We start from the raw sequence: 27,416 nt of genomic DNA, 5'->3' as shown, positions 1-27,416 counted from the left end.
CTTGAAGCACATGAAGCAGTAATTCAAAAAAACTGACATAAAGATTTGTATATAATTTTCAGATTACAACTTTTGCTTTTTTAAATAACATATACTAATGATTAACCATGCATACAAGTGCACCAGTTATCCATCAAAACGCCTGTTAATGCTCTGGTACTCAAGTGAATTTGATAACATGTATTGACATGTCTGTCGTGAAGTTATGAAAGTGTGACTTCTTTCTCACTAACTCATGACACAGCCAAGAAAATACAGGACAAGACATGGCTTTTTTTTTCTGCTCTCTTTCCCCATTTCAAACTGCCCACTTTAAACATACAAATCTCCTTAATCTAAAGCATAGTCGCACTGGGGCTATGCTTAGCAGAGTCTCCAATCAGGCTGAACTGCGCAAGGGTAAGCACACTTATTATACACAGTGGACATACAAGTTCACACAGAAAGACATCACCTTTAAGACACTAACACACTATCATAAATTCACATTTTCCATTTCCTTTGAGATGCACAGATTTGCACATTTTGTAATAGAACACATTTTACATTTAAATGTTTGTTTTCCACTAATTTTTAGCACACGTTTTTTCCTAAATCTATAATGCAAGAAGAATTACAATCAGTATACCAGATCAACTGGTATATATCATTCACTCCTGTTAGATACCAATATTTTTTTTTTCATTCTAGCTTCACAAATAGGTGAATCCATCACTTACATCTTTCTCATTGTCTTCTACGGGACTTCCCACAAAGGCTATGATCCTCATTTTATGATTTTTTCCTTGTCTGTGTTTCAAAGCCAACTAAATATTGATGAAGAAAAAAAAGAAGATGATAAAGCATCAAATGAACACCACTTAAAAGTGCCTATCTAAAAGCAAACAGACATGTTTGAATGTAAAATAATCGCTGCTGTTGTATTACTTTTATTTTGTGCATCTCCGAGCCTACTTTCAAGTTATTTATATTTTATAAAATATACCACATATAGGTAGGCTTTATGTTTAAAAATAAAAATTTTCATTTGACACACACACATATTATATATAATATATACAGGGTGGTCCAGATCTAATTATGCAGATCCAGATTGTATGGATGACTTTGATTTATGCGGGGACGATTCCAGTTCGGTGCAAAGATGATTCTTCATGTCGTCAGTTCGCACACTCCTCGATGGACCTGGATTTTTCGGGTGATTATCTATGTAATAAACTTAGTAAGTTATAGCGTAATGAAAATTGCATAAATAGATCTGGACCACCCTATAGGTCTGTGATACGGTTGGTATATTTGTGGCTAGAGATCCACAAAGGGAGAAAATTAGTCACATCTCTTAAAAAAATTCCTAAGCTTTCGACAACCTAACAGGTGTCATCATCAGAGGAAAATTATTAGACATACAGGAACAAAAGGCAATATATAGCTGGTGGGGGTGGAAGGTATTGGTCATAAAGTCTTTTTTTATTATTTGGATTTTCTTTTTAAGCCTGCATATAGTGAGCCAAGATTCAGCCAGCATTCTGCCACTCTTCGTATTAGCCCTGTATTTTACTTTCACAGTGTCCCAGTTAAACGTGTGTCCGTCAGAACTTGTGTATGTGTGTAAATAAGAGACCGTGGGTCTTTCCTTTGGACAGCATTGCGATGTTCCTGTATATGTGTTGCAACTCTTTTAGATGTTTGTCCCATGTATACTGCTGGGCATGCATTGCATGAAATGCTGTAAACTGCGTTTCTTTCGTCTGTTGTCGACTTTTTGCTTTTGGCATTGAAGAGGACAGTCTGTAAAGTGTTTGCTGGTTTGTGTGTTATCTTGATCCCAGATGTGGACAGGACGCATGCTGTACTTTCTGGCATGCCACAAAGATAATTTCCTTGATATTTCTATTGAAAGGGGTAACAACACCTGTTTAATTGCAAGTGTTTATCACAAGGAATGTTATGCAGACAAAATACTACACTTTTCCAGCAACCATCCTTCATCACATAAACAGAGTTGTGTTAGGTCTTTGTTCAAAAGGATTAACACCCACTGTAACACAATGGACACAAAAAAGAATGAAAGACGTTATATTTTTTTTGTCTGTTCACGTCAAACGGCTACCGCAAGATATTTATTAAACAATGCCTATATAGGAGACGACCCAGACCTCAGCAAACCGTCGACTCCCCTACTGCACTTACCACACACTCCCTTATCATTGTGGCCAATTTTGAGGTACAGTTGAAGTCAGACATTTACATACATTTAGGGTGAATTCTTCAAAAACACTCTTTATAACCCCTCCTTAGATTTTATGAATGTAAACTTGTGATCCACTGGAATTGTGATATAGTCAATAAAAGGTGAAATTCTCTGTAAACATTGTTGGAAAAAAGTACTTTTGCCCTGCACAAAGTAGATGTCTTAAATGACATGCCAAATTTATAGTTTGTTAGTATAAAATCTGTGGAGGTGTTATAAAGTGAGTTTTAAAGAATTCACCCTAAGTGTAAGTAAACTTCTGACTTCACTGTATGTCTTGGATCATGTCTTGCAATATCCAACCAAGTTTCATATTCTGCTTCTTAAATGATTGTGATATATTAGCTTGCAGTATTTGTAGATTCTTAGTAGAATATATTCTTCCCTACTCACACAGTATCTTTTGTGCAACTGGCTGCCACACAACCCTAAGGCATAACAGATCCACCTTATGCTTAACAATTGACAAGGTACCCTACTTTCCCTCTCAATGTACCTTTAGTGACTGTTGACAAACAAGTTAATTTTTGTTGCATCACACCACTGCATTTAGTTAAAAAATGCACCAGGCTTGTCTAAGTGTTACATGTCATATTTGACATTGATGTTTGTAATTAGGCAAATTCCCTACAATATAAGTAAATGATCTCAGTCTGCGGCTGTTAAGCTTAAGTGCCAAAGACCTTTGGGGTTCATCATTCACAGAATTTATCAAAAATATTCAAAACGTAAACTTATATAAATATTTTAATATGATCAATACTTCATTACCAATTGACAAAGTATTTCTGAATAGGTGCCTCTAGACCTAAATTGAAATGCAAAATGGGTGAACAAGATATCTTCAAAAGTAACTACTTTATTCAAGAAAATAATTACATGTGCCACTCTGATTCCTGTGCAAAAGCTGATTTTCCCTTTAGGCTGGACAGCATGCAGCTTGGACAGGATGCGCCCAGTGTCCGGGGTAAGAGTTGTTAGTACTTCACAGTTGCTGTAAATTAAGAAAGAGAACAATAAACAATTTATCTGCTATGATTAGTAAAATACAATAATCTTTAATGTTTAAGTAATATATAGTAATACATTTGATTAAAAATAGTGTGTTTTCATTTGCTTACTTGTCACAAAAATGTTTTCTTACTATTTCTTATTGAACATATTGTAGTAAATTTTTTTTCCTAAACTTTTTCCATTTTCCATTTGTGTCTCAAATGGGACCAAAAAAGGGGCCATTTTCCCATACTATTAGGTAAAATTTAAATGTGAATGAAACAGGTAATAATATAGGCTATGACACACTAAAAACACACCCTATATTGTTAACTTTAGTATCAGTGCCATATTTCCTGGACTAAGATGATTTTCTAGCAATGCTCTCTTTCATTAAGGTATTGTAATTGCCTATTATGCCTCAGTTATACCTTGCTCCGATATTTCCGAATTTCCAATAATTCTTTCATTTTTAAAGTATCCATCAAACATTAAACTCTCTGGTGCATTAAACTTGCATCAAAATTTCAATAAAAATGTACAGTAACAAACATTAAAACTCCAAATATTTTCTCTTATTATACATAAGTTGAGTTTTTCATTTTCTCTTTTCTTAAAAAAGGTTGTTTTCCATTATATGCGTGTGTATTCCTAATCAATGCTTTCAAGTTTTAAGTGAAATATTTAATAATAAAAACAAAATTAATTTTACATTTTCCCACTGAATGTTTAAAATTATAGTAAGGCACCTATTATTGGTGCCTGAGAAAAAAATATCACTACCCAGTACATAGATTATGATGGCTCTGTATTAAAATCTAAATATGGATATCAAGTGATATAGAAATATACTTACTGGAGGAGTATGTATTGAGAACCTAAACATTTCAACAGTTTATTTTTAAAACCAGAGTAAATAATTTGTCAAAAGCAAATTTTTAAAAAATAAAAACTGGACAAAAACTGTTTGTATTAAGTATTCAAACCCTTTTAGTTCCAAAGCTTAAAGTGACAAAGTGTTCCAAAAGAAGACACATTTGCCTCTCATTTGGACCTAACTGAATAACTAGTTTCTACCAGTGATAATCAGTTTAAAGATGACATTTTCTAGATATAAAAATCTCTTTGTGCAGAGGGTCATTAGCCAGGCTATTAACCTACTGTGAAAATTAAGACTAAAGAGTATACCACAGAAGTAAGAGACAAACGGATACAAATGCAAGATACAAAGTCGGATGAGATACAAAAAAAAAAAAAAAAATCAAAATGTATGTACGTCCTAGTGAGAACTACTGGATCATCAGGAAATGGAAGATGTACCACATCTTGGACACTGTGTGAAGACAGTCATCTATCAAAACTTAGAATCTAATCATGGGGCAGACTGGTATAAATGAAGCAACAAATAAGCCAGCCATGACTTTGAAGGAACTACAGAGGTTAGCTGCTGAAAATGCTTAAGATCACATTAACAACTGCATTGTAGTGTTCTACTTAGGAGGGTGTAAAGAAAAAAGTAATCATTCAGGAATATCTATGAAAAGTACATCTAAAGTTCACTTCAATGCAGGAAATGGACCAAGATAGGATATGGTAAAAGGTTTTTTACTCAAGACAGAACCTTTTGTCCAAAACTCAAAGTATTATATGTGGTGCAGACGCAAAACTGCCCAGGCCTCAAAAAACACTATAACTACAGTGAAGTAGGGCATTAGCAGGGTAACACTGTGGGAATTTATGTTTTGTTAGGACTGATGGAAGAATCGATGGAACTAAATAAAGAGAACCTATTCCAGTTGACTGAGAAACTTAGGCTTGGGAGAAGGTTAACTTTCCAGCAAGTTAATGCACAAGGCCAAGGCAAAACAGGAGTGCCTTAAAAATAAAAATAAAAGATTAATGTCCAGCAATGGCCTAGTCAAAATCCTGATCTCAACCCTATTGAGAATCTGTGGCACTCTTTGAGAATGGCATCCAGAGGTGCCTGCCAACCAACCAGCTTAAATGACCTGCAGAAAATCTGCCAGGAAGAACAGAACAAAATCACTCCTGAGTACTGTGTAAAGCAGTTTCAGACATACCCCAAAACACTTGAATCTGGTATTGTGGCAAAAAGATGTGTAGATGTTAAGTACTTGTGCAAGCAGCATTTTTCATTCTTTCAGAAATATGAAGGGTGTTCAAAAAGTTTCAAAAACTTTTTTTAACGCTATTAAGAATTTCAAAAACAAATTACGAGCACTTTTCTACATAGTCACCTTTCTTTGCGATGCAATTTTCCCAGCATTGTACCAACTTTTTAATGCCCAATTACTACTACTCCTGCCTTCACCGTTTCCAACGAAAATATTAAAGTGCGGAAATGATTTGAACATCCTTCGTACTTTTGACAAAGAATTCATTTTGGCCTTAAAAATGTTAGAACACTTAGGCTGAAATACTTTTTGGGAAAATATATGTACTGTATCTTTTGAAATCCAGGGAACGGTGATAACTTTGCAAACACAGAATACTTTTGCAAGACATTGTATTGTTAATAGAATTTCAATTATCACAACACAGAAGCGAAGGCACATACTATGCATTAAATGAGGTATAGATAGTTAGGTAACTGTGCTGTTAGGCTGAGGAAGTAACTCTAGTGTGGTGAATGAATGCAAAACTCAACAAATATTCATGACTGCCAGTAATTAAGTTGGCTCAGGTAAAGGGCAGAGACTATATACTTTTTCCTATTTATTTTCATTTCATCCTTCTTTGTTGAAAAAAAGTTTATAGTGGCATGATTACTCCCTAAATGCACCCTCTACCCAAATTATTTTGCTCTTCCCAATGCAGAATTGAAACACATACTTTGCAAGTGTAATTAGTCCTACATTATTCTCTGGATTACTGCGCGTTTTTGAATGGCATACAATATTGACAGCATCCTGTTGTGCCTGTAGACGTGTTGGAAGGAAGTCTCCATTACGCATGTATTCGCTGTTGTCCACACTGCAGAAGAAAAACAAGACGTTATTGATATACAACACAGGGAGTCCTTTTTGTTAAAAAGATTAGATTTAAACTCAATAAACTATGAAGGAATTACAGAGCCATGACAGACATCTAACTATTTTTTATGTCTGAGTGAATAAAATACTTTTTGGTAAAGTAGTGCATGAATGTATGGAGCTCCATCTGGAAAATGTATACTAATTTGGTATCAAAATGAGGGAAGGAAAGCAAGCAAAAGAGCAGAAGCTAAAAATGGGAGTGTGGAAATGTACAGATTCTGGCAGGTTTTAAAAAAATAACCTAAACTGCACATCTTTGGAGATGTTTATCTGACTTAATTTACATTTTATGAATGAAACTAGAAACACAAAGTGTCTACACATCTACTAATTTAAAAAGTGATCTGTTTAATTTACATTATACAATGTCAATTTAAAAAAAATAAACCTATGAAAGACATGCAATTATATTTTAATTGTATCATATTTTAAAAGTATACTGTTGTACCTTTTTGTATTATATAGGAAAAATGTACAGAAACATGTCACATGTTGAGCCAACATGCTAAGAATTGTACTGTACTCAGTGCACATGACATTACTATTTCCTACTACCAAATTTGCATACATTGAATGAAAGAACATGTAGAAAATAGTGAAAAATGAACCAATAATCAGTAATAAGGCAGATTCTGGATTTGTACTTTAAAGAAATGTTTACAATCTTCAAACGATCTTTGGTTTTGCACTTCAGGAAGTAGTTAATAACCGTTTATTATTTACCAAGCTCTAGAAGAATCAAACTACTTTTGACAAACAGGTGTTACTTTTTCATTATTTACTGTACAAAAATAAAACAAGGCACATTATGTGAAAACGTAAGTACACCCTATGTTTCTAGATTAGCTGGAAAAACTAATTAGAGATACTGTATGTGTAGATTACAGGATGATCTATCCTAAAAAAGTAAAACATTTTCCAGTTTAATTGGCCGAGGGCATTCTCATTTGTGGTATTATATTACCTGATGAAGAATAAAGACAGCTGAAATGACTTAAGAGAAGCAATTGTTGGTATTCTCAGTCTAGAAAGGGTCAAAAGGCCATTTTCACTCTAAAGACAATCACTCTACACTGAGAAAGATTTATTTAAATACAGAACAGACAGATATTTTCAGAAATGAGCATCACAGATACAAATTCACCCAAACTCACCCAAAGATCATGCTGTCTCGTGCTCTAAGAAATTACATGGAATGCATAATTCATACACAAGATATAGAGAACTCTGTCAACAAGGTAAATGTTAGTGTTTAAAACTCCAATATTGAAAAAAGACTGATGGCTCATCCAAAATCATGCCAGAGATAATAAAGATAAGTAAAAAAAAACACAACCAAATATATTTGACAAGAAAACCAAAGATGCACGTCAATGAAATCCAACTTACCAACACAGAATTACAGAAACAAAACAATTATTAAATTAGCTGATAGCAGTAATCTTTGTTAACAATAATGATGTGGCAGACCTTCAAAAGAAAAAAAACAAGCCAAAAAAAATAAAAATCCTGTATCTAAGACTTCTGTTTTTTAGTGTTAAATTCGTTGTCACCATGCAAAGTCATACAACATATACTGTACATGGGAAGAGCAGTTGAATATCGGTTGCAATGTGCCACCTGATGTGACTCCAGACATTATAACTACATCTGTGGATACTGTATTACAACTTTTTTCATCCTCGGTGCTCACAAAGCTAAACAGGTAGCCGACGCTTCAGGAATAGAGGCAGAAGAGCTGGTGCCCTGGGTTGATTCAAGAAACGAGGACAACCACTGCCTGGAACATGTCTTACCTAACGTGCAGTTGCTGGCAAACAAAGTTGAAGAAACTAGAACTGTTAAGACATACTAAAATAACTGTTAATATGTATGGATTTTCTTTTTTATCTGCTCTGTGCTTTACTGAAATGTGGTTTTTCTACATTAATCAAGGTTGGTGTGAAGATATGACAGTGCTTTTTAACTCAAGCTCTCTCAAGCTAGAATTGCTTACTCAAATCGTAAGCCACTTTTATTTAACACAGGAGTTTTCCTCAGTAATTCTAGCCAGTGTTTACATTTGCTCCCTTGCTAATCATCACGAAGTGCAGTGGTTTCTAGCTGATGTAATCGCCGACATTGAAAATGACAACCCAGATTTACAAATCATTATTTTGGGTGATTTTTAACCTTGTCAATTTTAACCAAGTCCTTCCTAATTATCAAGAGCAAATAGAATGCTCTACCAGAAATGGAAATATTCTAGATCACAGCTATGCAGGTGTTAAAGATTCTTATCATGCCTTCTCCTATGTCCGCCCCCCACCCCCCTTTGTAATTCTGACCGTCCTATGATTCACCTTATTCCTGTTTACAAACAAAAACTGTACAAAGGGGACAACAAGGCAATAGAGGAGCTTCAGCACTGCTTTGCCTATACAAACCGGAGTGCCTTCAAAACTGCCACCTCCAACATATAAGAATGCACTGATGCTGTAACTTCATGTATTAGGTTTTGTGAAGTTGTTTGCATTCCAACAAACCCAATTGTGAAGTTTAGCAACGATAAGCCTTAGTTCACCTCAGATGACTGTGCTAGGACAAAAAAATATGCTTTTAGATCTGGCAGTCATGATTAATACAGGAAAGCCAATTGTATTTTGGAGAAAGGGATTAAAGGTCCAAAAAGAAAGTAGTCAGCTGCAAGAACAATTGTCTGCAAATGATAGTGCATCTTTCTGGAGAGGCCTTAAACAGGTCACTAACTACAAGATACAAACATAAAACAGTTCTGCTGACCCCAATCTGGCTAATTGGTTTTAAGGTCGCTTTGAAAGACAATGGGACATAAATCTACCTGATTGTTTCACTATAACTACTCTGCACTCCTCTTCTTCTCAGCTTCCCCTACTCTCATAACTGCAAAAGACATCTGCAGCTTACTCAAAAAGTAAAACATTATTTCCCCTACCACACTCAGGTGCTGTGCAGACCAGCTGTCTACAGTATTTGCAGGCATTTTCAATCAATCTCTGGATATGGGCCCTGTTCCTGCCTCCTTTAAGACTTCCACCATCATTCCAGTGCCCAAAAACAAAAACAATGGTGTAGCGGTGCTACTGGGGAATGAAACATCAACTCCCAGTAGTCCCTGTAGTGGCTGTGATTGGTCATCTGCAGAGGATGCAGGGACTGCTGGGCACAAGGAGGCGGTGCGAGATTTAAAAGGTGGCCAGTTCTACAGAGAAAAAAAAAGTCTTTTGTGTTTTGTGTCTGGAGTTGCCTGTTTGTTTGCCTTCTTGTTTTGCTACCTGTGGATTCTTGTTTGTCCTGGATTGTCTCCTGTTTTGGATGTATGGACTGTCTGATGTCTTCCTGCCGTACAAGGACTGTCTGAGGATTTGTTGTCATCCTGCGAAGAAAGGAGCGCTCCTAACCCCATTCACACATCATCATCTTATCAGGAAATACCGGTAGGACTATCTTTACATTCACATACAGCGTGCTGGTCTCTGGACTATCTACCTCCATCATTTCATTTCATCAGTTGCCATTTTCAAAGACTTCATAGTATGTGGTTTTTGTTAGTAATTTGTGGTTGCTTAATTTGTGCTTACTGTATAATTACCGAAAGGGAACTGGGGTGGGATCTTTGTAGTTTGCCTATATTTTGTTTGTCATTGTTTAATACATTCTTTAATTTCTGTTTTATTACTGGTTGATTTTTTGTCTCTGTGAAGGAGTTTGTGTCAGTCATGCCAAGACTGGATGCGTTCCTGGGATCGCCACCTAAAATATTAATAAATCACTATCCCATTGACGGTGAGAATTTTAGGTGGGTTTTAGTCCGCTACAAATTACTACAGGTTACAGGCCTAAATGACTGCAGACCAGCAGCTCTAACCTCTGTGGTAATGAAGACCTTTGGACACCTTATTCTGAATTACCTCAAGAATGCTACAAAAGACTTCTAGGACCCATTTCAATTTGCATATAGAGGCAGCCGTTCTGAGGATGATGCACTGAATTTAGGTTTGAGCTTTATTTACCAGCACCTTTATAAGTCAGCGGCATATGTGAGGATAATGTTTGCGGACTTTAGTTCTGCTTTCAATGCAATCATCCCAGAGCTCCTACATAAGAAACTTGCTCAGTTCAACTTGCCTAGTTCAGTCTACCATTTGATCACAAACTTTCTTACAGATTGGAAGCAGTACTTGTGGATGGGCACACTAATAAAGCTAAATTTGTGTACATTAAGGCTGGGTGACTTCTAGTGATTCTGATTTTGATAGGTGTCATTAATAGCTGAGTCAGTCTGTTGTTAACAGCTAGAATTGCTGCACCACAAACGTGCTCATTTCTCTATTCTTGATCATAATTAATCACAGTTTGGGCATTATAGGGTTGCAAACTCCTGTTATATTTACGTCTTAATTATTTCTTTGAATATTTGTGTTACAGAAGGATCTGAATAAAATGAATGAAGTGGTTGCAAAGGACAAATAAAACTGGAAGAAGAAAAAAGAGGAACATCAGACAGCATGAAGTAAAAACTAGAGTGATATTCCTTACTAAATTAAAAAGAACATTTGCTAGCTTTGCATAGGCGTTTAAGTCCTTTGATGTGCAAATCTCAAAGATCAGAATAAAGAGCTTACAGTGAAATAATTCATTATTACTTGGAAGTCAAATTAAAGTATTGGAAGCATTACTAAAGAATCCATTTAACATTAACTATTAGTCTGCTGTTATATATATATATGTATATGTATATATGTTTATCTCTATTGGTCAAAGACATGCAGATTAGGTGAACTGCCATTTCTTAAACTGGCCCACGTGTGTTAACCCTGCCATAGACTAGTGCCCTGTCTAGGAATTGTTCCTACCTTGTGCCTGATGCTTGCTGGGGTAGGCTCCAGTTGCCCTGTAAACCTGCTTATGATATGTGGGTTTGAAAATTGATAGCTGAATGGATGGATGGTTCTATACATAAAAACTATGATTTCCTGTAATCCTTGCTCCAATTAGAAAATATACTCCCCTAAGTATAGATACAACATCTTCTACAGTTGCACACAAAATTATTCAACCCCCTTTGAAAATTAGGTTGGTTAGGAAAATGTACACATTTTCAGCTACCTGCAATAAACAAACCAAACAGCTGCTATTTAAACAACACAGCTAACATTACAAGTGGTTTCTCCACATTCAACGTAAAATGCCACTTTTAATGACTACTGCAGTCTCAGAATTATTCAATCCCTTCATGACGAACATCTTTAGTACTTAGTAGAGCAGCTTTTTGCTCTTATGACTTGCAGCAAACATGATGCATCACCACACACTAGCTTCTGGCAGCATTCCTCAAGGACAATGGCCACCAGCTCAATAATATTATTGGGCTTGCGTGCTATATCTGCCTTCTTCAATTGCCACCAGCAATTTTTTATGGGGTTCAAGTCAGGCAACTGCAAAAGTCACTCTAGAATCTTCCAGGACTTTTTTCTAAAAGCAAGCCTTGGTAGACTTTGAGGTATGCTTGCGACCACTGTCATTTTGGAAGGTCCAGTCACAACCAAGCTTTAGCTTCCTCATAGATGGCATGATGTTTTCTCCTATTATTTCTTGATAGAATCTTGCCTTCCACATGCTGCAGGTTTCCAGTGCCAGAAGAACCAAAGCAGCCCCAGAGCATTGCAGAGCCACCTCCACGCTCCACTTTAGGCAGGGCGCTGTTTTCAGCATATCCTTCTTTCTTTCTCCTCCAGACATACTGCTAATCCATAGGCCCAAAAAACTTATAATTTTGTTTCATCGCTCCACAGAACAGAATCATAAAACTTCTGTGGCTTATTTATATGGGTTTTGAGCATATTTTTGAGCCATCTTTTCTTGTGCATTTAGGTCACTAGTGGTGCATGTCATGGAGTTTGGGCATTGAGACCTTCAGCGTTTAGTATGCACCGTACTGTGGAAGCTGAAACCTCAGTGCCTGCTGCAGGTCTTTTGCAGTCACTCAAGGGTTTCTAGACACCTGCCACATCAGAAATACATAACAGCTATTGATAGCTTCCTCTTTTTGACATGTTCAGGTAGTGTAGCCAGTGTTCCTTCAACTTTGAACTTGCAAATTACACTTCCAACAGTATCTTTAGAAAAATGCAGTGCCTTTGATATCTTTTTGCATCATTCTCCTGGTTTGTGCACAGCAGTGATTTCTTAATTTTGTGGAAAATTCTCTTGACTTACCCATATTTCTAACATGCAATCAAACGTCACTGTGAACATACCCCTAGCTAGTCCAGGTATTTGATGGGTTCTATCTTAAGCACACCTGAAGCAACTAGTCAAGGGCCTCATTAGTTATATCAGGTGTACTTAAGACAGTAGTCATTAAAAGTGGTATTTTGTGATGCTGAGCTATTTAAATTGTTCTTGTTTTACTTCTTTATTGCAAGCAGCTAAAAGTTTGTACATTTTGCCAATAAACCTAATTTGAAATGGGGGTTGAATAAATTTGTGTGCAAGTGTCGGTGACCGTCACTATCGATATTGGGAAAGCAGTGAGCAAGTTTAAGTCTTTGACAAATAACGTTGATTTCCAATCAAACACGAAATGAAACACTTAATGATCCCTGCACATTGAGGTAGGTCCTCAATTATGTACCAGTGCTTAAATAACCTGTCAACACTGCATGCCTGCTCGAACAAATCAGAGTGCTACAAGAGCGCACCTGCGTACAAGACACTGTAGGTCATACAGATTCTTTTTGTTTTCAGTGATCCACCGTCAGTAGTCAGCAAGTAAGTTACATTTTAAGTTCTTACTTTCCTTGCATGCTTCAAACAAGGCAGAGGCCTTTCAATTATCGTTTACAATTCGTCCCAGTGAACCTGTCCTCCAAATCAAAACAAGGCAAAACTTGAACTATTGGATAAAACATATCCTCCAGATATATTGTATCCAGTCATTTGGGAATGAAGCCAATGAAAAGTGGGTCCTAGAAACGTACAGTTCAGAGAATATACGGCTATGTTTAGCGAGAACAACTAACTTACAAAACAATAACACGTCTGTAGACACCCGCAAAATAACGAACATAGGCGTTTCTAGTCAAATTAGTATTCACTTTTCTGAACCCTATTTTTTTACAATCAAATCTACATTTTTCTAATCTAGTGCCCATGACTCAGGGAAATGAAGTCTCCTTTCCCCTCCCCCAAACCACCGGCGACAGAGATTCCGCTTTGTTGGTTTAAAGACTGACCCCGAGTACATAGGTCCTAGTAGGTCCAAATCATTGCGGCAGTTCTTTCAAGGTCTGTTCTTCTGCACCATTACTACTATTATAATCAATGAAACAGATCAAAATATAGGTTTCTGCTTACCAAACCATAGTACTTTCAAGCACCATCTTGGCAGATCACTCCTGTACTAAGCCCCGCCTCCAAAGAAAAAATAACTTCCGGTAGGATGTCAAATAATTACTTCCTTTTTGAAACTCAAGGAAACGTGTCAAAATAAAAGTGAGGTGACTCCTGAAGATTTGCCGTCATAAACGTGTCTTTTTTCTTTGCTTTAGGAACACTTGTAATGATAACAATAAGTAAACGTTTATAGACGTAAACAATTCTCTGTTGTTGTAAATTCAGGTAGGCAATCACTAAATATAAAGGCTTTTTTCTTATTTTTCCTACAGGTAAGTAACTTTCTCAAACTTGTTGAATCCAATTCACTACAAAAGTGTTGCTTAATCTCATTATAAATATTCATCTTCTTTGTATTTTATTAAACCCTCCTTAAATTATTTCAGTAAGCTTCTTAATCTTGTATTTCTCTTTTTATTATAGGGCACCCTATGCACTGTACAACGAAAATGAGAGAAGAAAAAACAGGACAGTGAAAAACTTACTGCTAGACTTTTTTCTCCAAGCTGTATATTTAAGTAAGCCCATTAGTTTTCCCAAATAAATCTGCAAATTAATTGTTCATAATGGGTGGCGCAGTAGGGGACTGGTTACTAAGTTTGCTTTACCATGCCAGAATCCTGAGCTCAAATCCTGGTCTCATTCAACGTCTTTATGGAGTTTGCACGTTTTACCTCTCAATTTGGGATTTTTCTTGGAGATCATCAAGACATCTAGGCTGGGTTCATTGGCTTGGGTGTATGTGTGAATGTACCAAACAATGGCACTGTGCCTAATGCTGCTGTCAATAAAGGCTCGAACACCTGCATACTTAATTGAATTAACTGGGTACATTAAGGTATGGGCTGTCAGTAATTCTTGAAGCAAGACAATAAGCTAGTTGCATTCAATGTATTCAGTTTACTCCCCATAGGGCAAAAATGTTGGCGCTGGATGTGATGGATTATGTAGAAAACATCCAGATAAACTGGACATTGACAATAGAGACTGGCTCACTCATCATTACAATGAATTAACCTCCTTTAACCCTGAAGAAGCAGGAACTTGTTCAAAGAATAGTAACCTACGAGCTAGATATACCGGGACTTTGCCAACGCACAGCATCGGCTCTAGAAATAGACTTCTCTAGTGGGTGGTCTCTCTCCTGCTTTACAACAACATTTAAATAGCACATTTTCATACAAATGATGTAGCGCAAAGTGCTTTACAGGATGAAGAAAGAAAAAAAAAAAAAAAGACAAAATTTAAAAATAAAAGTAGGCAATACTAATTAACATAGAATAAAAGTAAAAGTCTACTCCAGACTGCTGGAGAAAAGAAAACAGGAGCACCAGGCCACAAGACCACACAGCCCCCTCTTGGCATTCTACCTAACAAATGATCTCGATCTGTCCTCATGGTTTTCAGGGTTCACAGGGAAGAACTTGACGATGATGGTCACGTGGACCTCTTTAGATTTACCTCTTTGGAGTGGCTCTAGCTGGGTGAGGGAAAATTGCTTAACAGGATTATAGCTTCAAAGCAACACAATTGCAAGGATAAAAAATTATTTTCCATGTTTAGATGTCCACAGTATTTGGCCTTCTCAGAGGGAGCAAGTTTGGTTCTTGAAAGGAGGATGACTGGGTAACGTGATCTGCTTGATGAAATGTTAGAAATTGTCATATACAAGTGTCAAGACATACAGAACTCTAACAACAGACATATTTGAATCCTACGCTGTTTGGAAACTATGCCCTGGGGACTCTATCAGCTCCCCAGGATAACTTAACCACTCATCTATAGAAAACTTAGACTGCATCTCAGAGGTGTCAGAAAAATAGATTCTGAATGGAATCTTTAAGATCTCAAGAGTGGAGCTGTAGAAGAATGGTGGTTGGTATCTGTCACAATGAAAATCATTGGAATGAGGGAGACGATTTCTACATAGCATTAGAAGTGATTACAGATATGATTGAATAGCACCAGCAATCCAAAAACTCGCCTGCTGTGGCAGTGGGTGAAGTAAAAGCCTATAGATGGATATGGGTCTGGAGAGAGCTTGATGGGTAGCTTTTGTGGGGTTTCAAAGAGGTTCTGGGAAGCAATTGATTTACTCAGGAATGTCATGACCACACCTCTGATACAGTTTTCAGAAAAGACATGGAAATGCTGATATTCATATTTTCAGAGAAAGTAGTGCCAGTACCAAGTTTTGGAATTAGGTCCATTTCTATGGGCAAGGTCACAATGGCAAATTAAAACTTGCACCCAAAAACCACTGACTATGGTACTGATGTGTTAGTTAAAATGCATTTTCATTACAGTATGGAAAATGGAGACAAATGTTTCAGGATTAGCAGACAGGGAGACACTTTGTAGGAGGTCAACAGCTCCATTTACCACGTGATCACACTCTTGAGACAATCCTGGAAAACTATATGTTGAGATACGGAAATAAGAGTTAATTCTTTATGTAGAACAGTGGACCAACTCTTTGTACTGCAACAAATACTTGAGGGTCCATGTTAGTTTGCCAATCATACCTACACAAATGTGAATTTGAGGCTGCTGCTCCTACTCACTAGTTGGTTCCTGTATTGTATTTCACTTACACATTACTTATTTTTGTATAGTGCATCAAACATACCTTTCTTCTTTGATTTTAAACAAATTTTAAGTTGGTAGTTTTTGTGCATAGTGTTTCCATTTTTTGGCAGAGTTTATTACACTAGTGATATTTAAGTAATATCCTGTGTATTGTATTTTATGTTGTGATAGTGCAATTTGTGTTCATATTTCTGAACTCCATGCACATATTAATTTATTTGGAATACAAATTCAAGAATGCAGCTGATATTCAGGGAGTATTAATCTTCACTATATTGTGGTAAAGTTATTTTTCTGTTTTACATATTATTTAAATCTTACAAGGCTCTGTGATTAGTGCTGTTCCTTCATTCTGTACCTCCAGGGAGTTCCATTCATGTAACAGTCACCATCTGTGTAGAGTCTGCACCTTCTCCCAGTGTCTTCAGAGACTACTCTTTCCATCCCCATTTCTAAATATGAGCAGGTTAGGTTAATTGTAACAGTACTTGCGAGTGGGCCCAGAAGTGGACCTAAATGGGGGGCAGGGTGAGTTTATCTTTTAACACAGCAATGAACCTTAAGCACACTGTTAGAGCAACAGCAGAATGAAATCTGATGATTTTAAAGTGGCCAAGACAGAATCCTGACCTTAAATACACCAAACATGTGTTGAGACCTAAAATTGCTGTCGGCCTGCTACCCTGCTGCCTCCCAACTAACCTGGCACAGCTAGCTCCATCACATTGTACAAAATTAATAGACTTACCCAAAACGACTACTTGCTGTAATTATAATATCTGTAAGAAGTGGTCAACAGTAAAGTAAAGAACAGATAGGAGTAATACTTAGCAAATTATATTTTGGAATTTTTTTTTTTTTTAACATTTAAACTTTGTTTTTTTCAGCAGTACTGCGAAAAAGTGAATTGAAAATAAAGTTTAATAAAGGTTACAATTATGTCTCCAACCTTTTTCTATTTTAGTTCCCTTCAAGCAAATGCACACTGATGTAGCCCTTCAATAATCTTGCACCATATTCTATTCTGTTTATTTTCACCATTGTATCTTGTGGTCTCCCAGTATTTCAGTGGGTTTTCCTCCCATACCTCCAAAGGCATGTATGTTAGGTTAAATAGAGTTATCCAAAGGGGCCCTATATTGGGACTGATACACTGTCGAGGGCCATTTCCTGTTGTGTATCCTGCAGGATAGACTATGTACCCAACACGACAGGTAACTACATTTGAGACTAGTTATGTTATACATTACAGTACAATGAAAAGAATTTGTTTGCCCTACCTGTGCATGAAGTACAACAGGCATAGGTTATTAGGAATAAAATTGCAATATCAAAGTAAGGACATTTACTGTACTAGGACCTTTGTTCTTGAACTTTATTACAATACATAATTATTTGAGGTTGCATTTACTGTATTTCTGAGATAAAGTGGCCTAGTAATTAGGAATATTAGAAATATTGACAAACTAGCAAAATACCCGCGCTTCGCAGCGGAGAAGTAGTGTGTTAAAGAAGTAATGAAAAAGAAAACATTTTAAAAATAATGCAACATGATTGTCAATTTAATTGTTTTGTCACTGTTATGAGTGTTGCTGTCATCAAGGATTTGATTAATATTACTTCTTTCAATCAGGTTCATATTTGGAGGACGTGTTGTGTTCAAGTTACATGCCGTGTTTGTCAACCGTTGTAAAGATAACAGGTTTCATTCATCGAAGTGTTCACTACCCAAATCGCTGCTCGTGAATCTAAGATGTTTAACAGGCATTCCCGGTATTAAGTTGTGGAATTGCCTGCGAGTATTTAGCGACAGCGTCTCTATGAACTTGTGGATTTGCCTGCAAGTATTTAGCGACAGCGTCTCTATTCAGTTGTGGATTTGCCTGCGAGTATTTAGCGACAGCATGTCTAACTTGTGGATTTTTCAGCGAGTATTTAGCGACAGTGAGTCAGTCAGTCAGTGAGGGCTTTGCTTTTTATTAGTATAGAAGATGCGTAAAGCCAGGTACCTAGTAAAATACTGATATTAATTGTAAGATAGACTATGTTGAATTGTTATGTAAAAAAAAACACCAAATAGGCATGCAAAGTGATCAAAGGGCCAAGATACATTCTAGTCTGATACTTGCACCAAAGAGGAGGGAAAATGGTGCTTTTTCACAGATTGTGACTATAAGTCATATCACGTGGAAAATGGCATAGACAAGCAAGCAGATACCCTAATGATTTTATTACCTTTAACACCACGGGCCAGTTCCATTCCCAGGGCTGTATCTTTATCTTCATGTCTTTTCTTTCATTTCCTTTTCCCCAAAAATGGTGATCATGAAGGTAACAGATTTGAGTTACTTGAAAGTGATATACCAAACCTTTCTACAAGCTATCAAAATACTGATCGGGTAGGAAAAATTCCTCTACACAGGGCACCTTTCTTAACATCTTCTGTGATGGCCAGTGCAATTTTCTATGCTGTGGTGTGCTGGGCTGATAACATCACTCTCAGAGACAATCAACTGGTCAATTAAAAGGACAAGCTCAGATTTACAACAAACTCTAGACTCCCTGGAGGAAGAAGCTAATATATTTAAAGAGCTTTTGTGAAAATCCAAAATTTCCCCCTTTGGACAAATAAAGATCCATCTTTCTAAACACACACACACACACTAGGGCCAATTTAACACCACCAATCCACCCAACTTTCATGTCTTTGGACTTTGGGAGGAAACTGGAGCAGCCGGAAGAAACCCAATCAGGCACAGGAAGAACATGCAGATTACACAAAGGGAGGATCCAAGACACAAACTCTCGGTTTGAAAAAATAAACAGCACCCTTTTGTTAAGGTGGACTGGCATCTTCCCTCTACCTTTACTGGAATAAGCAGGTTTGGAACTTGGATGGACAGATGTTAAAATGTATACTCGTTGGCAGTTGCCAGTATACTACTACTTAAAAGCACGAAGACAGACACTACTAAAATTATACCTTTAAACCAAACTCAGTACTTTAAAAGCTATGAAAAGCATCATGATGATGCCTTATTTGACAATTGTTACTTGGTTTAAATGCCCTAATTTAATTCCATATATAATGGAAAGCACACAGAGTGTTTTGTCATTCAATGGGACATTAAAAAGAGAGAGGAAAAAGAACTGAAGACGACCCTTTAGGTGACTAGATGCATCCACGAAGGACCCAAGTTTCGGTTAGCAACATAAGCAGTGGAATGTCTTATTGATTTACTTTTATAAGATTGGAAGTGCAAAGCAGTGTTAAGGCTACCTTTCACTGTTAATTTAAAATAGACCATACTGAACTAAGAAAGTATCATTGTCAGAAGCAGAAACATCACATTAGTGAAATACTAAATTATTATCATCACAAAAAGAAAGCAATGACCACCATCACCAGTAGACATCTTAATTAGCTCCTTTAATCTGGAAATTTAAAACAAAAAATGAACACTTTCAACCATTCCAAAGTGTAGCTCTCCAAATCAAACAAAGTAATTGCCTAAATACTGCTACTCTCGAAACATATGTAGAAATTCTCAGGAATACAAATGAAAGATGAGACAAGAAGCGGTATCTTTTCAGAAAATGCTTGTTTTATTTAAAGTAATCCACTAAAAGAACACTATCAGCATAGTCAGAGGTGGAATGGGGGTAATCAATTTACACTAGACAAAAAAGCTTTGTCAACAAGTACATTGTTTCCCTCCCACAAAAGTTGTTAATGTATATTTTGCTCATCAGATCAAACAATATAATGTAATACAGGCTGCTTATTAATAATTACAATATTGATAGATGCTAAAACTTCTAATGACAGTAATTATAATAATAATACATATACCTGTAACTTTACCACCCCACCAAGCCCTTGTGTATGTGTATTACTTTCAAAGCTAACATTTTAGAATACAAAGTCCATAAATATATACTGTAGAGAAACAACATATATAACATGTCGGCTTGCTCATGAATAAATTAAGTATGACAGAGCAGAGACAATGAGCTGGCAGTCAGTATAAGTGTAGAAATGCACCAGTTTAAAAAGCCCTTCAAATTACTGCTTCCCTTCCATATTTAACACCATTGGGCTTGCATTGATGCAGTTATAGTGGCACTACTGGTTTTTAATTACCAAGAATTAACTTTCTTGGATTTTTTTGTGGTAGCACACTTGAGATACAGCAATATTTTTATTTTAGGAATACCAAAATTAAAATAATAGGGTAAACCTTGAATCTTTGCAAGTATACTGCAAAGTGGAATTAAAAAAAATGCATGGACTGAAAGAACTAACCACATTTTTAAAAACACCATTATAAGTTGACCGTGGTGTAAATAAACATTCCTTTTCTGTCCTTAAAATATGTAAGCCACTTTGAAATTATAACGTGTTGTGTTATTTTGTTTGAAAATAAACTAAAGTAAGGGAAATTGCTATGATTAAATAAAAACAGGTGTTTAAATGTTTATTGGATATCATTTATGATTTTGAAACTACCAGAAAAAAAAGATTAAAAAAATTACATGTATTTGGACAATTATGCCTCATCCAAAAGGATACTTCAGCTCCAGTTGCGAAGTAAAACTATCAGCTTAGGTATTAGGTTGTATTGACAAGAACAACCTAAATGAAAGCACTAAACAGCTTAAGTAAGCGACAAGACAGCTGAACAATTATGACAAAGTTTTGAGGTTAAATATCCTTAAAAAAAACAAACAAAAACAAAGCAGCATTAAAAAGAAAACTTAACATCGATGCAAGTAGGTGTGACAGATTGTCAAATGGTGTGGTGTCTAATGTAGATGATATTACAGCCTTTCACAGAGCACAAATATTTAAAAACAGCTCCACCACACATGTCTATGGTGGAGGGGGACAGAACAGAGCTTGAAACATATTAAAGCGCAGTAGGAAGTGTGAGGTTTTCACCCCTGAAATACATTCTATGTAACACACATTTGAAAATATCCAAACGCACAAGACTGTTGATTTAAAATTTCTAAAAACACCATACAAAAAAAACCTGTGCCTTTACTTATACACATTCTTCTCTTTAGTTTGTGCTTCTGTCCAAAAGGCCTAAAGAATAAGCCACATGGGCTCACGTGCAAAATATCAAAATAGAGAGTCTGAAGCAATTTTGCAAAGATTTTTTCCAAGCTGGGGACGCTTTCTACCAGTGCCCTATAAGCAATGGCTGCCTCTGCCTAATCTATATACTTGTCCTCCACCCTGGTCACATACTATTGTACATTTACAATGAAATATGAAAAAGTACATTAAGAACAGTTTATATATACAGTTTTACAAAGCACCGTATTCATTTTCTCCAGTACATTTGACCTTAAAATTTTCAATTGTTGCGAACTACAGGTTTTAGGGCTTTGTGTAGGCAGCAATCCAAATATAATAATAAAGCCTTTCCATATAAGTAATTGTTTTATAATTTAGATATGGACAACCTGTACTGTAATTCAAAGAAAACATTTGCAACACCACATAACAATGAATGTTCCATAATTACATAAAATACTAAAAATAAAACATATAGAAATAAAGTTTAAAAAGTAATTAAAGGGGGCATTGTCAGTTTAAAAAAATAGATTCTAATGGTTGACTTCTCTTGCAAAAGCTGTGTTTTAAATTTGCAGTATTTCACAAATATTTCAAAACCTTTTCAAAATATATTGGCAAATGATGAAAAACAGTAAAAACATTTAAGAAAACTACAAAAGGTATCTCCAAAAAAATAGGACACACCTTTTTTAATCTCCCAAATTAACAATTTAGTGTTTCTTTAGTGCTTAACAAGGAGACTCTCAAACAAATGGAACCATCACTTGTTTCAGAGAACAGTGCTTTCTGGCACAAGACTGACAGTTGGTTGTACAAACTGACAGACAGGATTAAAAATAGCCATCAAACACCTTTGACCTATTCTTCCATAATAATTTATAAACAGAAAATAATTTTCCATAAAATGACCAGCAATGGTATTTACAACAATATAAAAGGGAAAATAATTTTAAAATAATCAGACACCTGTGTGAACACAGAAAACATAAATAGCAAAACAAATCCAAACCATTTTAAATAACTCTGCAAAAGGAAGTGGTGTGTACAAATGTCATATTTTTCACACTGAATGAAAGCGTGACGTGACCTGTAGATTAAAACTAAAGAAGCAAGGACCTGAAATCAAATTATTTTTAATATTCCATCTTCTTATGTTGATGCTTTTTGGCAACTCCATGAGTCTGTCAAACTATTTCTTTAGTTATCAATGTTACCAAAGCAATGAATCACAAAGCATAATTATCTACAAATAATTAGGAATGAGTTATGTAAGCAATCAATGCAAATATTGTTAATATAGAAGGAAAAAAACAAGAAAAACCATTTAAGGACTTAAACTTTCAAGAAACAAGTGATTATTTGTTTGGAACATTGACTAATATAACAGACAAAACAAATTTATCTTTTCACATCAACCACAATAATTTATGTTGATTTTACATCTACTGTATATAAATTATACCAGAAATATAAAATCGGTGAGGATAAAGTACAAAACTGGCACTTGTGATATGAAGAACTGATTATGCAGATGTAAAGCAGTTCAGAAAATACAATGGAGGGATTGGATTGTTAAAAAACAAAACCAAAAAAAAAAAAAAACCAACATTTAATCAGAATGAGACAGGCAGTGTTTGGGGGAGACAGAAACCTGCTGTCTTTCTTCTAAAAGCTAGATGCACTGACATCTACCTGATCAAATCTTTGAGTCCCTACTATGAAACCATGATTGAAGAAAAAAATCAGTCAACCCTGCAAGAGATCTATTACACACATAGACATCTGGAGAGTAAACGATGAGTCCAATGGATTGTTGAACAAACTTTCATGTTACAAATACTCCAACTTGTTTCATTCCTGGTGAGTCCTTGATATTCTTGATCCATTAAAAATATTGCAAACATAGGCAAACACGTAAGATCCAACTTGTCCAATCAAGCCACATATATAAAGCTATACTTTAAGAAACGTAGTCCATACAAACTATGCTGTAGAATATGCCATTAAACCATTTTATCCATACAATTATGAAAGTAAATCAAAAGCATTTGTTTGAAGAAAAAAAAAAAAATCTGAAAATTTCATTACTTCACAGTGAAAATGTTTCCTTCCTGTTGAAAAATATCACAAAACTATCAGAAATGCTCAGTACTTCAAATGGCACATTGCAATACCCAAGGCATAACACTAAAATGCATTTAAGACAATGAAGGAAATTTAGTTTTAATATAAAAATGGATAAATAAAGAGCCAAGAAATTCCTGAAGAACTTTCTGAGATGAGTTAGAGATCAGAAGTGTGCTGTTTATCCAACTTAGATTAACCATCTGATCTTCCGCCAGAAGAGGACATGGCAAAATAATAAATAAAACTTCTTTGTTCTCTCTCTCTCTTTTTTTTTTTTTTTTTAAAAGAAGGTAGCAGCGGGGACGTTTTTGATCCAGTAGAATGCCAGTAGAATTCTGTTTTGATGGCAAACTATAATCGCACATTTCAGTGCTGGCTTTAGAGTTTCACTGAAACAAATCACAAAACAGAAATTACATCAGTCTGTAACTTGTGCACAATTTTCATAAAGTTGCTGTTAAATAAGCTTGAGTTTATACTGCAAGATTCTTTTTTTTTATAAATTACATGTGTATGCAACCTGTATAGGGTAATTTGCCAAAATCTGTGGCATGCACAAACAGGAAAGTCATATGGCATTACAGTATGTCTGTCACATGCATTACATCACAATCTATATAAAATATGTATGACAACATGGAAAAAACGAACACATTTCTCCCTCTTTAAATTTTTCATGGGCAGTTTTTCAATCCTTTACAGTCATACCAGCAAATAATTCTTTAATTGACTATTTTTGGATCATTCTTCTAATTTTTCCTGCTGAAACTGATGTTTAAACATTTTATCTCCATGTAGTTCAGCCACATTGTATTTTTATTTTTTAGCTCCTGCTGTTCGATTAAGGTACAAGGGTAACAAAAAATATATATATTTTTGAATGATCAACTTTCAAAGCAGGCAATGAAGGTAACTGAGTGTTAGAGAAAAGAATCCAATATCAGGTGAAAGTAGGTAAAAACAGTTTGGTTTCATGCCTAGGTAGGGAACAGCTGATGCTTTCTCTGCATTTGCATGAAAACGATTGCCTCAGGTGAAGGTAAAGAAGCTGCATCACGCATTTGTATATCTGGAAACAGCATTTGACAAGGTACTAAAGGAGACAGTGAGCAGGGAATTGTAAAATGTAGGTATTGGTTAATGATTAATGTCCGATGTAAAAGACCAAGGTGATGATTTGAGGCAAAGGTGCAGAACACAGAAGATGTGAGTGGATGGCCATGCGACATGTGCAGTAGAGGTGTTGGGAGAATCTAAATTCAATGCAGGTTTGTTGAATTTGGGTGGATGACAGACTTAGTTATGTGAAAGGTAGTCTGCTAGTGTCAATTACAATCTTTATTTGTAGACAGTATGTAAGAACAGTGCAGAATGCTAATGCAGTAAAGTGTAAAATTAGATATTAGTAATGGACCTATTTGGTATTTTTCCAGCAATTTTTAGTTGTAGCCTTCATTTACATAATCTTAGTTGGAGACAGTTGACAGCGCATTTCCGTGAAGTCTACTGCTCAATGTGAAATACCCAATGACTGATACCAACTAGTCTGTAACTCTCTTGGAGAAATTCAAACAGGTTTTTTGGTCGGAAGGGCAGGCTGTGTACGTGGGAGAGCTGACAACCAATGAATGCTGAACTGGAAGTACAATGCATAGAATGCAACAAAGAATATGCATATTTTGAACCACCAACAGAAGAGAACCTCATCTGATGTCTCGTGTTGTATGCAGGAAAAGAGAACAGAAAAAAAAAGGGCAGAGACTGCTGCTAAAAACACTGCTGCTTGTTAACCCCGGCTCTGTCAGGCAGTAGGGTGGCTGTGGACTTGACAAAAAGAAGCTCGCTGGTCAGATGTCATATTTTACATACTATAAAAGGACACAAAAAAAAAAAATAAACGGTCAAAGATTGCTGGTGAAGTTGCTACAGCTGTTTACCCTTTTACAGCACCTGCTCCATTAGACAGCACCCTATTGGCTTTCAGAATAAGGAGCAAGTACAACTGGGCTTGAAGATCGGTGTTCAGTCCGTAAACATGACATGGGATGTGATGTTCGGTTGTGTACTCTGACATAGTGCAGTGACAAGATTAGTAATTGCGATCAGCAAATGTGAAACAGCACGCAACAAAAGTCACATAATGTGACATGAGCATTAGCTGACATATGTTGATACAAGATGGAGGTGCGAACAAAGCAGTGTTACCCAGGGTGAAAGGTGCATGGAGGAAATTTCAGAAGCTGTCCTTCATTCTGACTTCTACATGGGTCTTCTTGTCATTAAAAAGTAATTAAAATTAATGAAAGCTGTGCAAGAGGACTAGTATACTCCATGGGAGTATGATACAGCCAATAATAGAGGAACATGCTAGGAAAGCTGGGAAAAAAAAGAATAGAAAAAAGACAAATGGTTTATAAGAGTAGAAAGAATGGAGAAATAAGAGTAAGATTTGGTGTGGAAGTAATAGGTGTCATGAAGAAAAAAAGAAGACTAAAAGGTGATTTGGAGATGTTGAACAAAAGGAAAAGGATGATTTGGTTGGAGGAAAAAGATTTGGGGACAAGTGGCTAAAGGGTAAACATGGAAAACACCAATTAAAAACAAAAAAGTCAAATTCTGAGAATTAAAATTTTATCTAAAGTGAAATATTTACATATAAATATGAATTCTGATCGTGACTTGTGTGTTGTATACCTCGTTATTCTGCAGTTTACATAGCACAGAAAAAATGTGCTCTGTTTTTTAGAAATGCAGAAGAAATAGAAGGTAGTCATACTAATATTCAAAAGCATTTATGGGTTTTCTATGTCATATGTTCTTGAATAGGAATGAATAGCAGGGATCCAACTATACTTAAAAAAGCAGGACAAGATTTAACATGCAAGTTCACTTATAAAAATACTAAGCAAATCTAAAAATCATGCTACATACTATTTATATAATGAAACTTAAGCAGAAACTTACAAAGCTGATATTTGTTTCAGGCATAATGTCATTCAGTGAAACTGCATCCGGATTGTAAAGGTCATCATGATTTACTGATAAATCACTGGAGTGCCAAGAAAGAAGACAAGAAATAAGAATAACATACTTATTATTTTTGAAAAAAGTAATACATTTTATGTGAAAACAAATATTTAGGCTCCAATGACCTCTACGAGCAACACAAAATTGTACTATTACTTACCTTCTAGCTTGGCTATCCAATGAGGTGTCATTAAGCTCTGTGCTTTCAGACTTGTGAACCTCTACACCTACTGACCTTCAAAGTAAGAACATGAAAAAAGTTCGCTTATAACACTACGTCATCATACAGAACAGTACCCCCCACCATTTTCCAAAATACAGAATATTTAAAAAATAAATAGAGGTATTCCGTATGCTGTCTAAATAGCTTTATATCAATAAGGATTAGGTCAAAGAAGAGCTTATATATAAGGCTGGAGTTAAATACTTATTTATTCCACATTATTTGGATAACTTTTTTTTTTAGAAATATAAAAATAAAGATAGCAGGATACACACTTTATTTAGCTAAAAACTGTCCCTTTCATCAAGCCTGGGACTTGTGCTCTGAAGAATTTTTGCATTACCACAAAGGACTGTGTCTTCTACATCTGAACTTCTATGATCTAAATCACTGTGCCATTTTATCATATCACTGTAAAGTTAAACAATATCTAGTTATTAATTTCTCCTCTACATCCATTTTCTCTATTTACGTAATTAGTTTCAGGGTCATGAAGGAGAAAGAACCTGTTTCCAGACGCCAAGACCAAATACAGCCAAATCCATCACATGGTACACTCGCACACTAATTCCAACAAAACAAAAACTCTATAAATAAACTATGGTATATTGTGTATATATAAATCTATACTAATAAAAGGCAAAA

The 27,416-nt window shown here is 35.7% G+C and overlaps 1 protein-coding gene and 1 long non-coding RNA gene across 2 annotated transcripts in view; one reads left to right on the top strand and one right to left on the bottom strand.

Moving 5' to 3' along the window:
- Positions 1–27,416, bottom strand: part of LOC120541011 (phosphatidylinositol 4-phosphate 5-kinase type-1 beta-like) — a 153,568-nt gene that overhangs the window by 14,017 nt on the left and 112,135 nt on the right. The window contains exons 16-21 of the mRNA XM_039772279.1: positions 26,709–26,783; positions 26,486–26,570; positions 13,678–13,703; positions 6,098–6,238; positions 3,131–3,245; positions 720–806 (exon numbers count right to left, since the gene is read on the bottom strand). Of these exons, the coding sequence (XP_039628213.1) occupies positions 720–806; positions 3,131–3,245; positions 6,098–6,238; positions 13,678–13,703; positions 26,486–26,570; positions 26,709–26,783 (529 nt within the window). The remainder of the gene's footprint in view (positions 1–719; positions 807–3,130; positions 3,246–6,097; positions 6,239–13,677; positions 13,704–26,485; positions 26,571–26,708; positions 26,784–27,416) is intronic.
- LOC120537679 lies at positions 13,822–14,524 on the top strand. Its single transcript, XR_005635373.1, has 2 exons — positions 13,822–13,941; positions 14,140–14,524. It is a non-coding gene; the product is annotated as an uncharacterized LOC120537679 (long non-coding RNA).

Source organism: Polypterus senegalus, chromosome 1 (assembly GCF_016835505.1).
Source record: "Polypterus senegalus isolate Bchr_013 chromosome 1, ASM1683550v1, whole genome shotgun sequence".
Classification (NCBI taxonomy): Eukaryota; Metazoa; Chordata; class Cladistia; order Polypteriformes; family Polypteridae; genus Polypterus; species Polypterus senegalus.
This window is presented reverse-complemented; position numbering and strand designations above follow the sequence as displayed.